At 38.6% G+C, this 14,402-nt stretch overlaps 1 protein-coding gene across 1 annotated transcript; it reads right to left on the reverse strand.

The window, feature by feature from the left end:
• Window positions 1-12,413: 12,413 nt before the first annotated feature.
• Window positions 12,414-14,297, reverse strand: LOC142623204 (ferritin-like catalase Nec2). The gene is made up of 3 exons (XM_075796601.1): window positions 13,946-14,297; window positions 13,524-13,749; window positions 12,414-12,918 (listed from the first exon to the last, which is right to left on the reverse strand). Exons 1-3 carry the CDS (start codon window positions 14,263-14,265, stop codon window positions 12,538-12,540), a joined length of 927 nt encoding a protein of 308 aa, XP_075652716.1. The 5' UTR covers window positions 14,266-14,297; the 3' UTR covers window positions 12,414-12,537.
• Window positions 14,298-14,402: the final 105 nt, after the last annotated feature.

The raw sequence follows: 14,402 nt of genomic DNA on the forward strand, positions 1-14,402 counted from the left end.
TATAGTGCATAGGCTTAATGTAGATCCACTCTTTCCACCCAAGAAATCAAAGTCGAGGAGGTCAGTTAAAGAGCATGTTAAAGCCGTCAAGCAGGAAGTGAAGAGGTTAAAAGAAGCGGGGGCAATAAAAGAGGTTTTCTTCCCGGAATGGTTAGCAAATACTGTGGTGGTGAGAAAGAAGAACTAGAAATGGAGGGTATGCATGGACTTTACCGACCTGAACCGAGCATGCTCAAAAGACCTCTTCCCTATACCAAAGATTGATCAGCTAGTAGATGTAACATACGGACACCCAAAGATGAGTTTCTTGGATGCTTTTCAGGCCATCAGATTGCCCTGGTTGCTGAGGATCAGGAGAAGACAACGTTCATTTCTACCGATGCTAATTATCATTACACTGTGATGCCATTTGGCCTAAAGAATGATGGGGCTACTTATCAACAGATGATAAGGAGAATGTTTAGAGATAAGATTAGGCGTACAGTGGAGGTGTATATTGACGACATGGTGGTGAATAGTAAGAAGGAGCTTGGGCACATCAATGATCTTAGGGAAGTGTTTGAAGTACTCCGGCGACACAAATTGTGTCTTAACGCTGACAAGTGCGTCTTTGGAGTGGGGGCTGGCAAGTTCCTCGGATATATGATTACTCATCGAGGAATAGAAGTTAATCCTGATCAAATCAGTGCTATAAAACGCCTCAAGTCGCCGAACAATCCAAAGGAGGTCCAGGTGTTGACTGGCATGCTAGCTGCATTAAACCGGTTTATTTCTAAGTTTGTAAATCGGTGCCATCCATTCTATCAGCTTTTGAAAAAGTGAAAGGGATTCCAATGGATCGAGGAATGTGAAAAGGCCCGACGAGGATTTGTTCATGTATCTTTTAGTGTCTGAGCATGCCGAGAGTGCCTTGTTGTTGAGGGATCAAGGTGTGCAACGACCAATATACTACGTCAACAAGACCCTGGTTGATGCCAAAACGAGATATTTTCCCTTAGAGAACTTGGTGTTAGCCCTAGTGTATACCACGCGGAAGTTGCCCCTCTATTTTCAAGCTCATACCGTCTACGTGTTGACCAAGTATCCCTTGTAGTCCTTGTTGAGGAGATCTGATTTTATGGGCAGGATAGCCAAGTGGGGAACCTGACTGGGTTCTTTTGACATAAGGTATAGACCTAGAAGTTCAGTGAAGGGTTAAGTCCTTGTTGATTTTGTTGCAGATTTTTCCTCGAGAAGGGAGGTGGAGATCGTTTGCCATGTGGAAATCCAACCATGGAGAGTATTTGTGGATGGTGCATCTAGCGCATTGGGGGCTAGGGCAGTAATTGTTATTATCACACCAGAGGGGATAAAGGTGGAACATTCTTTCAGGTTGGGCTTTAAGGCTTCCAACAATGAGGCTGAGTATGAAGCCTTACTTGCCGGACTAAGAGCTATTTTGAATTTGGGTGCATGGAAAGTGGAGGTTTACTCGGATTCTTGGTTGGTTGTGAATCAGGTGCGGGGAAGCTTCGAAGCCAAAGATTCCTAGATGATCAATCATTTATAGTTGGTAAAGTAGACTATGAAGTAGTTTTAGGAAGTGAAAGTTGTTCAAATTTCTCAGGGACAGAATCAACATGCTAATTCTTTGGCAACCTTGGTGTCATCACTAAATGAGGAAGTACCATGGTTGATCAGAGTGGAGGTGGTGAAAGAACCTAGCATTGATACAAGGGTGAGCGTCTTAGTGGTGGCAATGTCCAAACCTTGCTATATGGATCCAATCATAGATTTTTTGGCCAAGGATCGAGTGCTAACTAATGGAAAAGAAGCAGACAAGGTACGCTGAATTGCTGCTCGGTATTGGTTGTCAGCAGACCGTATTTTGTACCGAAGGTCTTTCAGGGGACCGTATCTACAATGCTTGCAACCAAGCAAGGTTGATGAGCTCTTAAACGAGCTCTACGAGGGGATTTGTAGTAGTCATGTTGGGGATGCATATTGGCCCACTGTGTAATGACCCAGGGATTTTGGTGGCCATGGATGCATAAGGACACTGCCGAATATGTTCGAAAGTGTGAGCAGTGTTAAAAGCATGCCCATTTGATACATCAACTAGACGGGAGTTTGAATCCTAGTAGTAGCCCGTGGCCTTTTGCATAGTAAGGGCTAGATGTTATTGGTCCGTTTCCTTGGGCTACAAGAAACTGCAGATTTTTTCTGATCCCCGTGGATTACTTCACTAAGTGGGTGGAGGCCAAAGCATTAGCCAACATCCAGGATGTAGATGTCAAGAAGTTTGTATGGAAAAATATAGTAACAAGATTCGGAGTCCCAGAGTCCTTGGTATCTGGCAATGGGTTGCAATTTGACAATAAAGCCTTCTACAAGTTCTGTAGTGATCTTGGTATTAAGAGCAGGTATTCAACCCCGGCATATCCACAGAGCAATGGTTAGGTCGAGGCCGTGAACAAAGCAATTATGAATGGGTTGAAGAAAAGATTAGAGGGCATTAAGGGGATGTGGGCCAAGGAGTTGCTGAAAGTCTTATGGGCCTACAAGACAACCCCCTGAAGATCTATGGGAGAAACTCCTTTTTCGCTGATGTACGGCGGGGAAGCGGTAATACCAGCTGAAATAAGCCTTTTAATGCTCGGGTTTCAAGATTTTGAAGGGAAAAACTGGTTTTGTATCTCATACAAAACACATAGCGGAAGCAACAAACAAGGATCTATTTCATTCATGATTGATAACATGCACTATGTAAATTTTAAAATTTAAGAACAAGATAGCGTACCTTGGTATGGTGAAATTCAAAACCAAAGATTGAAGTACTCGAGAATACTTTTAATTTTCACTCCAATTCCACTTTAGGCCCAAGATGTGTGGTCTCTCAATCAATTTTCAAAGAGAGAATGAAAGTGTGTCTCACTCTCACATACACACCATTTCTTATATCTTAAATAAAAATTTTGTATGTTTCTCCCTTTATAATTAACTGATTATCTAATTGGGTTGGCCTATTGGGCCTTTCCAATTGGGCTTTAGTGTGTGGCTTGGAGTGGGACCAAAAGGGACCAATAAGACACTAGCTCCAATGGGTCTTGGGCTTTTCTATCAACTCTTGACAAGTCCAAAGTTACTATTAATTCTATTTAATACCACTATATAAATATAATTGCACTCTAGGCCTTATTAATAAATTATATCCCAAGACTTTATTATACATGCAACCCCTTCATTAAAATATTCGTAGTAATACAAAGTCATATATATAGACTGCTACTTTGAAGATTACTACATCTTAATCCTTGAGTACCCGGTTTAATCCTTTATGTTATTCATCATATATTTATGAAATCCAATTTCATAAATATACACTTTAGCAACTCCTTACTAAAGTGGTTGGACCCAACTCTCTGAATAACTAAGCCCATTAAACTTATTTCAAGGGAATATTTTGTATCTCCATTAAGAGACTATGAATTCTATCTTAAGAATATATGTTCCATCAACACTTAATGTGGCTGCCCAACATACTAATGTTTTGACCGTAACTAATAGATCTCACTTCTGATATATCAAAGCAACCTACATCTCATGATCAGGTTCATTATTCTCTCAAGATTTAGAGTTGATGTAAATAGAAGTCGTGAGATTTATTATTCATTTGACAGTCATTAGGAGAATAATAAATCTCACAGCAGTCCAGTTCAATATGTCTTAACTCTTAAAACATATCAACATACCAACTAGAAGTCTCCACTTCCATGATCAAGACAAATCATCTTAGTTGATATGTTATTAGTCTTCGCAGATGAAACGCCCAATTTCATCACCGACTACGAGCTACATTTTGAGTTTACAAGGAACTTGTGATTTATATCTTCTGTGACTAAATCACATACAATGCATCTCATGGACTATGATAATGTCCCATTAGTTCATTTATAGATAGTCTCATATAACTAAACAATTTAATTATTAAATACATGCCAATAAATTGGGTTTTAGGGCATAAACCCCAACAGATTTGCCCCTGCCGAGAATGAAGAGTTGATGGAAAAAAAGTTAGACTCGCTAGAAGAACACCGGGAGTCAGCAACCATAAGGTTGGCCGAGTATCAACAGAAGCTTGCTTGTTGATATAACCAGGATGTTAAGAGTAGGGAGTTTAGTGTTGGAGACTTAGTGTTGTGGAAAGTAGTGGGGAATGCTTGGGATACCAATGCAAGAAAGTTAGCTCCAAATTCATAAGGCCCCTACAAGATTACCTCTATTGCAGGAGTTGGAGCGTATTACTTGGAAGAAATGGACAAAAGGCCACTACCCCGATCGTGGAATGTTCAAAATCTGAGAAGATTTTACCATTAATTATAGGAGTTAATAGTTATGTACAACTACTGTGCAAAAGAACAATGTTTGTGCATGCAATATACATAAGAGCTTTATCTTATCTAAGGATAGAAGCTTGTTCTCGGTTCGATCCCTATCACCGAATAGGTGGAAACCAAAGCTTTATTTTATCTAAGGACAGAAGCCTGTCCTTGGTTCGATCCTGGTCATTGAGCAGGTGGAAACCTAAGCTTTATTTTATCTAAGGACAGAAGCCTGTTCTCGGTTCAATCCCTATCACTAAACAAGTGGAAACCCAAGCTTTATTTTATCTAAGGACAGAATTCTATCCTCGATTCTATCCCAGTCAATAAGCAGATGGAAACCTAAGCTTTATTTTATCTAATGACAAAAGCCTAGTCTCGGTTCAATCCCTATCACCGAATAGGTGGAAACCTAAGTTTTATCTTATCTAAGGATAGAAGCCTGTTTTCGGTTTGATCCCTATCATGGAATAGGTGGAAACCTTATTCCTATTTTATTTAAGGACAGAAGCCTGTTCTTAGTTCGATCCCTATCACCGAACATGTGGAAACCTTATTCCTATTTTACTTAAGGACAGAAGCCTGTTCTTAGTTCGATCCCTATCACCGAACATGTGGAAACCTTATTCCTATTTTATCTAATGACAGAAGCCTATGCGCGGTTAATATCACCGAACATGTGGAAACCCTACTTCTATTCTATCTAAGGACAGCTTGAAATCTTCCCCACTTCACCAAAGAACAAAAGCCTTTGACTAGTTTAGAAGCGTGCATTATTTTGGTTACATCACATTCAATGAGCATAGTAAAAAATGTTGCAGAAACGATTTATCTCTAACAAGGGCAATACTAATAAAAATTGTTCACAAATTTAAATAAAAATTGATGTCTTGTCTACCTATCCCGGAGACTCAATAAACTAAAGTAAAAAGAAAGTCTTGACACCACATCTCTTTGATAATAGGTAGTCAAAGTAAATATAATAAAGAAAGCGCTGGAAAAATCAAGGGGAAATTAAAATGATTTCTCTCTTTCAAGCCATCAGGTCCTCAGGTTGGGATGGAACGGTATCCATAGTAGGCTGAGTGGGAACCTCCACGGCAGGTTGGGTAGCAGGGTCTAGAAATGGAGATGGAGCTATGCGTGGCATGGCATCTAGGTTACTGGTAATCTCAAGGTCAACCAACTCCACATGGGAGTCAATCTCTTCCACCAACTCCCTCATGCTCGAAGTGTCCTCTTCTTCTTCGGCATTTGTAGGATTTTGAACTGGGGGGAAGGGGGGAGGCTCTGGGAAGGGTATTTGCTCGAGATTCCTCAGCGGGGAATCATTGGGCCACCCCATCACTTGTAAGGCAGCCACCCACCCTTCGCTTAACCCATGTCGTCGTGCTTGGTAGACAATTGGTTCCACAGAAATCTTAGGATCTGTGAAGCCCGCATTATACCACTTGTCTTCGCAGGCTTCTAGAGCCAGCTTTAGCTTAGTAATCTCGTTGGCTTGAGCCAAATTCAAACTCTCCGCTTCTGCCAGCTTGAGCTCCATTCCCTAGAGCTTCACATCCATCTCAATCAGCCTTTTCTCTGCCAGTATCCGAACCCGCTCATACTCTTGCGCTCTATTCTCAACATCCTCTGTAACCTGGCCCTATCTTTTGTAGTGGCCTCAGCAACATCCTTCAGGGCATTTTTCCTGTCAGCATCCTCGGCAGCCTCTTTTAATCGGTCTTCAATTACATATGCCAATTGTGCTGCCTGATACCACTATAACAGCAAACATAAGATAATATCTATATATATATATATATATAGAAAGTAAGATAAATATATTTATTAGAAAAAGAACAACGTGTATTACCACTATTATATGCCACTGCAACCGGGTAGCTAAAGATTCATTGGTACCACCCAAGAAAAAATGCACGTCCTTAGGGAGTTGACGTCCTTGCCCCAAACTTCAGGCAACTCGACCACCCTTCCTTTGAGCCCAACTTCTGACACTAGCTGTCACAGGAAGAGGCTCATTCTCGAGCCTGAAGATGGTCTGCAACCCCACAGCTGGGTGAGAGAAGGACGCCACATCGGACTCAACCTGTGCGGCTAGGCGGGAGCCACCAGTGGGTTCCTAGATGACTATGCCACCTGATGCTCAAGCTAGGGGAGTTTTTGGGTGAGCATCCCCCAAGACTCTTGGTGATTGGTCCACTGTGCGCTACCTTTTCCGAGTGCGGGCAGCTGGAGGATGTTGATTTCTGCCTTGGGTTTGTTGTTGTTGTGCCGCCGGGTGTGCACTGGGTATAAACTGGTCAATAGTCATTGTCCTTTTGGTGACCATGTTGCTTTCTTGTTCGGCTTCCACTTCTGAGGAGCTGACTAACTCTGCTTCTTGTTCGGATGGCTGAACTTGGACTTTTGGCTCTTTAACAGGTCTGTGAATAGCATGACCTTGGAAGACGGAATTTGCTGAAGCGTCCCTCACCGATACAAGAGACTCTGACCTAACTAGCCTAGGGCTGAGGTCCCGAGCTTCTCCTACTGTTAGGTTAGGAGGAAGAAAGTTTGGATGCCACACGTCAATATACGACAATAAAGGGTTGTCCACCAATAGGGCTTGTCCGAAAGGTTGCTAGGTAGAGTAAACCGACTCGCAACCAAGTATGAGCTAAGATGCCTGGAGATGGCCACCAAAGTTGACGAAAATCTTTGATCGAAGCACAAAATTCAGATCTCTCACATGCATAACCCTGATGTCCGGCTTAAACCTTTTGCCTTCTGCGTTAAATTAAGGCAAAAGCTGGTTAATGCATGTTTCAACAAAAATAAAGACGAGTAAAACACACTATATTGTAAACAAAGTTAAACGTGCACGGTACTGACCAACGTCACAGGGTGAAGTTGGTCAGGTGAGCTTGTTGGCATGCCAGTTGCCACTCACCTGGACATATTCTCCTGTCGAGTTTCTGTTAGAGTCGGGAAGGCACAATATGAGCCGTACCCATACATCCCTAACTTTTAGGTAGTAGTCAATCTAATGTTACCACATAAACCATACATAAAGTTTATATCGTGGTGGTTTAGTTGTAGCTTGTACAATTGGTTTAACCGGTTAACACAACTCACTACTTGGTAAAAAATAGGGGGGAGTTGGTCGGGACCTAAACCATAAAATATAAGGGTACTAAGTATTAGGGGGTCTACGGGAAATCTAACCCCTCCCTCTAAAATAGCCATTAAAGGAAAAAAAAAAAAAAAAACTACATGAGGGCGCTGTTGAAAAGAGATATCACCCTCCTGACAATAAGCAACCTCTACATCTCCAGGAATATCATAAATTGCCCTAAAGTTAGCTAAAGACACCTCGGTGTTAAGAAGATGTGTGAAACCGATCCCTAACTTTAGAGTGATAAAAAGAGACTAGAAAAAGAGAAGGAATGAATGAAGAAACTTACTGTGGGCTCTAGGAATTAGTGATCTTGGTTGGAGGATCTATGCGTGGAAGAATGTGCTCTGCAGAGAGAAAGTTGAAGGAGTGAGGACGTAAAAAGTAGTATAAAGAATCAAAAGGTACTATTTATAAGGAGAAAGCATTTAATGAAAGAGAAGTGGGAAAATCTTTTTAAATTCTTTTTGTAACTCCTACATGTGTGGCCTCAATTCACGAATCGTCAGATCATGATTGCGGTTAGACTTGACAAGCTGTCATAACGCTCCTTTTAAGAGAGCATTAATAACCGTCATGTCCATTTAATGACTGACGATTAAGCTTCTCGAGGAACCTCTAGTATTTTCAAGGCATCCTTGATTAATTCTCGGTAGCTGGACACAAATCAAGGGGGGGCTATTGTACGGCATATGGCTCCAAGCCCATTGGGCCTTGGCCCGAACACTCCCAAAACATTTTCGAGTAAGTCTAATGATAAGCCCTTTTCAGTTAAGTGAATGTTTGGTAAGCCCATACTGATCAAGTATGAATTGGTCGGGGTGTACTTATTCAGAGCTGCTCATAATCTCGGTAGCTCGATATTGCCTTGGGAAAGATCACTGCTAAGCAACCTTTTGGAGGCTAGAACCAGTTCCAATGCCATTATTATTGTTTCCAATGTGGTATATTCCTTGTCAAGAATAATAAAATCGAGTCCCACCCACATGAGTGAGACTTGAGCGTAATCATGAACACTTCACCAACCTCAAGCTATAAATAGGGGAATTGAGTAGAATAAGGGTTGGTGATTTGGAGTCTGAAAATAGAGAGTGAAAGCAAGAGAAAGCATTGTCCATGGAAAGAGAGGATCTTAAAGGGGCGAGGGGAGAAATTTGTGAGGGCAAAAGAGTTGCAGTTAAGATACCCAGTAATGAGCTACCCGTAGTAGAAAATTCAAGACCCATTCTATATAAATTGTGAGCCCAACATTAGGCCCAATCCAGTGAGGAAAATTGGGCACGCACAACATCTTACACAAGAAAACAAAAATGTTGCAATTGTAATCCAACCTATAGAGAAACTTTGACACAAAATTTCCTACAAATCAGATTGCCTGCTAAAGTTAACCACCCCAACACATTTGCCCTTCACAACCAAGAATGATAAAGGAGAAAGGACAAGGAAGATAGACCGAAGTAAACCACATCCATATAATATCTAAAAGTTGAAACGTAGAATTTAGTGTTACTAGGTTTCTGTTGAGTCACATTAGTGTAGCATTTTGGTTCATTTTAGTCCATTCCATCCATTCAGTTCGTTTGGTCCATTTTGGTCTACTTTGATACATTCAGTCCATTTCGTCTAATTCAGTGATGCTTGAGAGTTTGTGTAGAAAGAGAAGCTGCTTCATTGACAATTATGTCAATCTCAGCATAATGTTAGTAAGTTCTTGATAAAATTACATTTTTTTTTTGTTATTAAAGTCTTGATAAAATTATTTTATTGGCTTAAATGTACTTTTAGTTTCTACATTTTGGCTTTTTTTCATTTTGATCCCTACATTTTTATTTCACCACTTTTAGTTCCTAAACCAATTAACGCGTGTTATTTTAGTCATTTCCGTTAGTCAACAACCAGAAATAACAAAAGTGACTAACGGAAGGATTAAAATATTATTAAAATTTTACTGTAGCACTCATCAAATTTTTAACAGATTTAAAATTGAAAAAAAAAACAAAATTAAAATCTAAAAATATATCAAGTTCTATGTTCAACAAGAACACCAAATAACATAAATCCAGATTTTAAACATAAGAACACATGCCCAGATTTTCTTGCCCTTTCTTGTCAACCAAACAGAAACACAAATCGATCTCTAGCAAGAACACAAACACAAACCTAGCAGCAGATCTTCTCAGATTTTCTCAAACCACAAAACCCAAATATACGAAATCACAACTCAAACCCAGATTTTCTCATCTTTTAATCAACAACGAAACCTCCAGCAAATAAAATTCATTAACCCAAAAACCAAATTCATAAACCTAGAAAATTCAGCATAAAAACACCATAAAAAAAAATCATAAATTCAACGTCCCCTTCGCCCCTTTCTCCCTCTTCGATTGGATTGCTAAACACAAGCTCAAACAGAAACCTCACATACCTAACGAAAAACAAATCTAGCCACTATATATACATCAATAAAACCAAACCAACTCAAATTTACAAGCTCTTCAGTAAGAACAAAACAAAGAATTTTCCATACACAACCAGAACCAGAATCGCTCTAAGAACCCTTCTGATTCCGTCTTCGACTTCTCTAACGATTCCTCCTTCCCTTCCTCTGGCGCCGCCGATGACGACTCCTCCTTCCGTCTCGTCAACGGTAAGCCTCCACCTAAGCCCAAGTTTGGCCCTAAGTGGAGGTTCCAGCAACAGCGTAAGCTCCCTTAGTCCCAACCCAATCCCAGCCCATTTCTTCAAGCTTAGATGGTTGCTCCACCTCGATGACCCACATGTTTTCAGACGGGTTCTCGACTCAAAACCTTATAGGTTTCGAGCAACTGGGTTCAATTAGGCTAAACCAACTAACCCCATCTCAGATCCACCAGATCCACCTCCAAAACCAACACTTTTACCCACAAAATCAACTGCCACAACTTCCCAAACCTTCATCACCATGGCTCTTGCGTTGGCAGCGATTTCGGTGAGTACCAGCCTCTCTATTCCTCGGTGGACGCTAAGCTCCAAGCCATTTGTGAAAGCTTGGCTAACGCACCGCTGAAGACAGAGAAGCAGAGTAAGAATTTGAAGACAGCTGAAATCAAAGCTGAGCTGAAGAAGAAGAAGAAACAAGAGGAGGAAGTGGTGGTGGAGTCACCATGTTTTCTTTTTCATCTTCTTCATGCTCGACCAAATTCCCTTCTCCACCTTCTATTCTTGTTATTATGTTGTGGTGTGTTCTTATTTTTTTTAATTATTAACACATATTTTTTCTTTTGTTAAATTTGAAAAATAAATATTTTAAATTATAATATGAAGTGGCATGCTACAATAAAATTTTAATCCTTTCGTTAGTCACTTCTATTATTTCCGGCTGTTGTCTGACGGAAATGACTAAAATAACACGCGTTAATTAGTTTAGGGACTAAAAGTGGTGAAATAAAAACGTAGGGACCAAAATGAATAAAAGCCAAAATGTAGGGACTAAAAGTACATTTACGCCTATTTTATTTCTCAAAAAAAAAAGAGTCTCGAATTTTTTTTTCTAATATAAGTGATGGATTTATTTAAATATGCTCTCTCTTCAAGACATATAGATGATGAACCATTTGTAAGGAGAACTAGATATAAATTCTAACCTCATATTGCATTATTTACAAAATATCTCGCCTTATATAATAATTTAATATAAATTGCATTATGTTTCCTTGAAAAACAAACTTACAAAATTTAAAAGACTTTCAAATAACAAATCTAGATAGTTTAATTTACACAAATTAATATATTGTGTCAACTATATTTTGTTAGAAAATAATCACGCCATTTTAAGAAGAATTTGAGACGAACACTTTTTTTTTTTGCTGAATAAATTTGAGACTAACACTTAGTTCTTCTAAATTTAATTTATTATTTTCATTTTACACTAAACCAAAAAAGAAAATCAAATCATCGTCACATATGTCTGCCACTAGTAATCTTTTAAAAGCCGGCACAAAATCAGAAAAGCATTTTCCAAACTCCCCGTAAATGCAGATACATCACAGCAAGCAGCAACAACATCATGGCTTTGCTTCCGTTCATGATTAGCACAGAATTCATCAGAACACGTGAATGATGTCATAGGAAAATCTTCTTATGTCAAGGAAAGTAGTAAGAATTAAAATAAAATAAAATAAACAAAAAAACAAACTGACGAAAAAAATGAGAAACATGTAGAAAACCCCCCACGCTATCACTTTGTTTCAAAGGCAATAATAGAAATGACAAATAAAGGGTGCTCTCCTGATGCAGTGAGCTATACGAATGTAGTGTCAGGGTTGTGCAAGTGCAAGCATGGTAAGGTGAAGGAAGCGAGGAATCTCTTGTTATGAGGATTGAACCCAACACGGCAGTGTATAATGCATTGATAAATGGGGTTTGCAGAGAATACAAGTTTTTGAGGATGCATTTGGGTGGTTATCTGAGACGGTGGATAAAGAATTGATGCTAATGTCATCACATACTCGCAGTTGCGGTTCAGAAATTTTTTTCAAGACTTAAATTAAACAAAATTTAATAGAAATAAAACTTGAATATTTTGACTTCACATAAAAAAAATAAAGAACCAAGCACAAATACATAAAATTCAAGTTTAAATCGATACAATATTCCACTAATTTTTTTTTTAGGGAAATTATGGCCAAGAGGTTGAAAAAAGCCTTTTTGTAAATATACTATTTTTTTTTCATCATGATCATTAATATGAAAAGATAAGACATTTTCTCATAGTCTAGGATCTAAAAGAAGATTATTCAAGTCAATGTGAATTTGTTTAGAAAATGAATCTTGCAATATAAGTGATATCCTTATAAGAAAGTAGGTGGTTGTATGGGGCTAAGCTTTTGAACACATTGATTACACACACACACACACACAAAAAAAAAAAAAAAATTCCATTTCATCACATTAATAAAGAAAACTTCTTATTCTTATATAGGACCACAAAGTAGTTGAAAATCAGTGAAATCAGTGACACATAGCTACAATAGTATTCTAGTAAGCTTTAGACAAATGAGATTTGGCAATACGACCATCAGCTCCCTTTGGATAGAAACCCCCAGGTTTGCGCTCATCGCCACTCCCATATACAATCCTCAATATCTCCTCGGGAGTTCTGTCATATGCAACTGAGTATTTGTCCCCAGCAAGCACATTGCCTGTAATTAATCCCTCAGCGCCCTCATCCTTAGGAACCACAAGGCCTTCATCTTTTACACCTGCATTTCCTAGCTTATCCCTGAGCTGTGAAAAGCGGCTGGTAAACTCTGCAACAGTTTTCCCATATGGCCTAACCTTGATATTTTTGTACTTATATAGCAATGCACGAATAACTGCATCCTGGCCTGATTCCACACCCAAAAGGCCAGCAACAAGCTGAACATTCACACGCATGCATGCATCATTATTATAGTATTGTTAGTTAATAACGCGTGAAATGCACGATTGAAGTTCAACAAATTAAGATAATCTCTATTTGTTGCATGTGTGTGTTTTTTATCTCTTCAAACAATTATTTATTCTACTATTTAAAGAAAATGTGAAGTGAAAATATTCTAATGATCACATTCTAATGGAAGACAAATATATAAGGTTTTATAGAGAATCGTCATTGATTCTTTTTTTTTTTTTTAATTAGAAAAATAACGTTAGAAGATGTGAGTTTTGAAAAGCTTATGTGGTAAAATTACAATAAGTCAATAAAAAGTTAAAAGATTTTCATTTTATATTATATATGTAAACTACTGTCAAGTTTATTATAAAGACTTTACAAACTAACTTAACCGTGAATATGATTGGTGCTATTTTAAAAACATAATAAATAAATATTTAATTTTTTTTTTTTATTATTTACACATCAATTTATAAAGTTTATATAGTAAAATTTGTATTATTTTAAACATCACTAATTTGTAACTTTCATTCTTCTCAAGAAAAAAAAAATTATATGGATAAAGTTGATTGTCAAATTTGAGGCTTACCCTCTTAGACTTAGGATCTTGGAGTTTGGCGCTTGCTCCAACATACCCCGTGAGCCCAACATAGGGAATAAGATAGGATGCAAGGAGAAAGTTAAGGCCATTTCTGTAAGGGTCAAAACAAGGGACCAATTTTGTTTCAAATGCGCTATCCACCACCTTAGCAAATGATTCAGCACTCAAATTCAACAATGGCCTTGGGAATCCTTTAACTGTACTTTGAATTGCCCTGCATCAAGAAAGTATGTATCGCCATAAGCACTTTGGTAGGGATGCAATAATTGCTACAAAACCGATTTAAAAGAATGTAAATTGATGAAAAATTACTTATTTTAGGACAAAAGTTTACAAACTGAAATGACAATGTCAAAAACTGTGATATGTTTAACATTAGTATGAAAGAAAATAAATATTAGACATAGAACCTTAGGTGTCCAACTTCTTGGAGAGCAAACTGCTTAATGACATCTCTAGTAAAGGGTCCTAGATTTGCACGTTTACCGCCGATGGGTGTTGGACCTCCCAAGGTTAAATTTGGTGCAAATTTATCCAGGCCATAACCCAAAGCGCCATACAAGAAGAATTCAGCTTCAAGGTACTCTAAGTTTAGAGGAAATTCCAAAAGATCAACATCAACCTCTAGGAGTGAGGAATTAGATTTTGTGATTTCGGAAGAATAAGATTTTGGAAGGAGGAAGAGGATAAGTAATGCAATTGTAGTGACAATGGAAGTAGCTAGAGACATAATGTCTTGACTTCTTTCTTTGCAAGTGATGTGTGTTTGATTGACCCTATAATTCGTCAGTCCTATATATAGAGTTTCTAGTTGGCAAGGATTAGTATGGTTTCATTGGTGAATGTAATTAAAATTGGTAAGCTGAT

This window comes from Castanea sativa, chromosome 2 (genome assembly GCF_040712315.1).
Source record: "Castanea sativa cultivar Marrone di Chiusa Pesio chromosome 2, ASM4071231v1".
In the NCBI taxonomy this organism is placed as follows: Eukaryota; Viridiplantae; Streptophyta; class Magnoliopsida; order Fagales; family Fagaceae; genus Castanea; species Castanea sativa.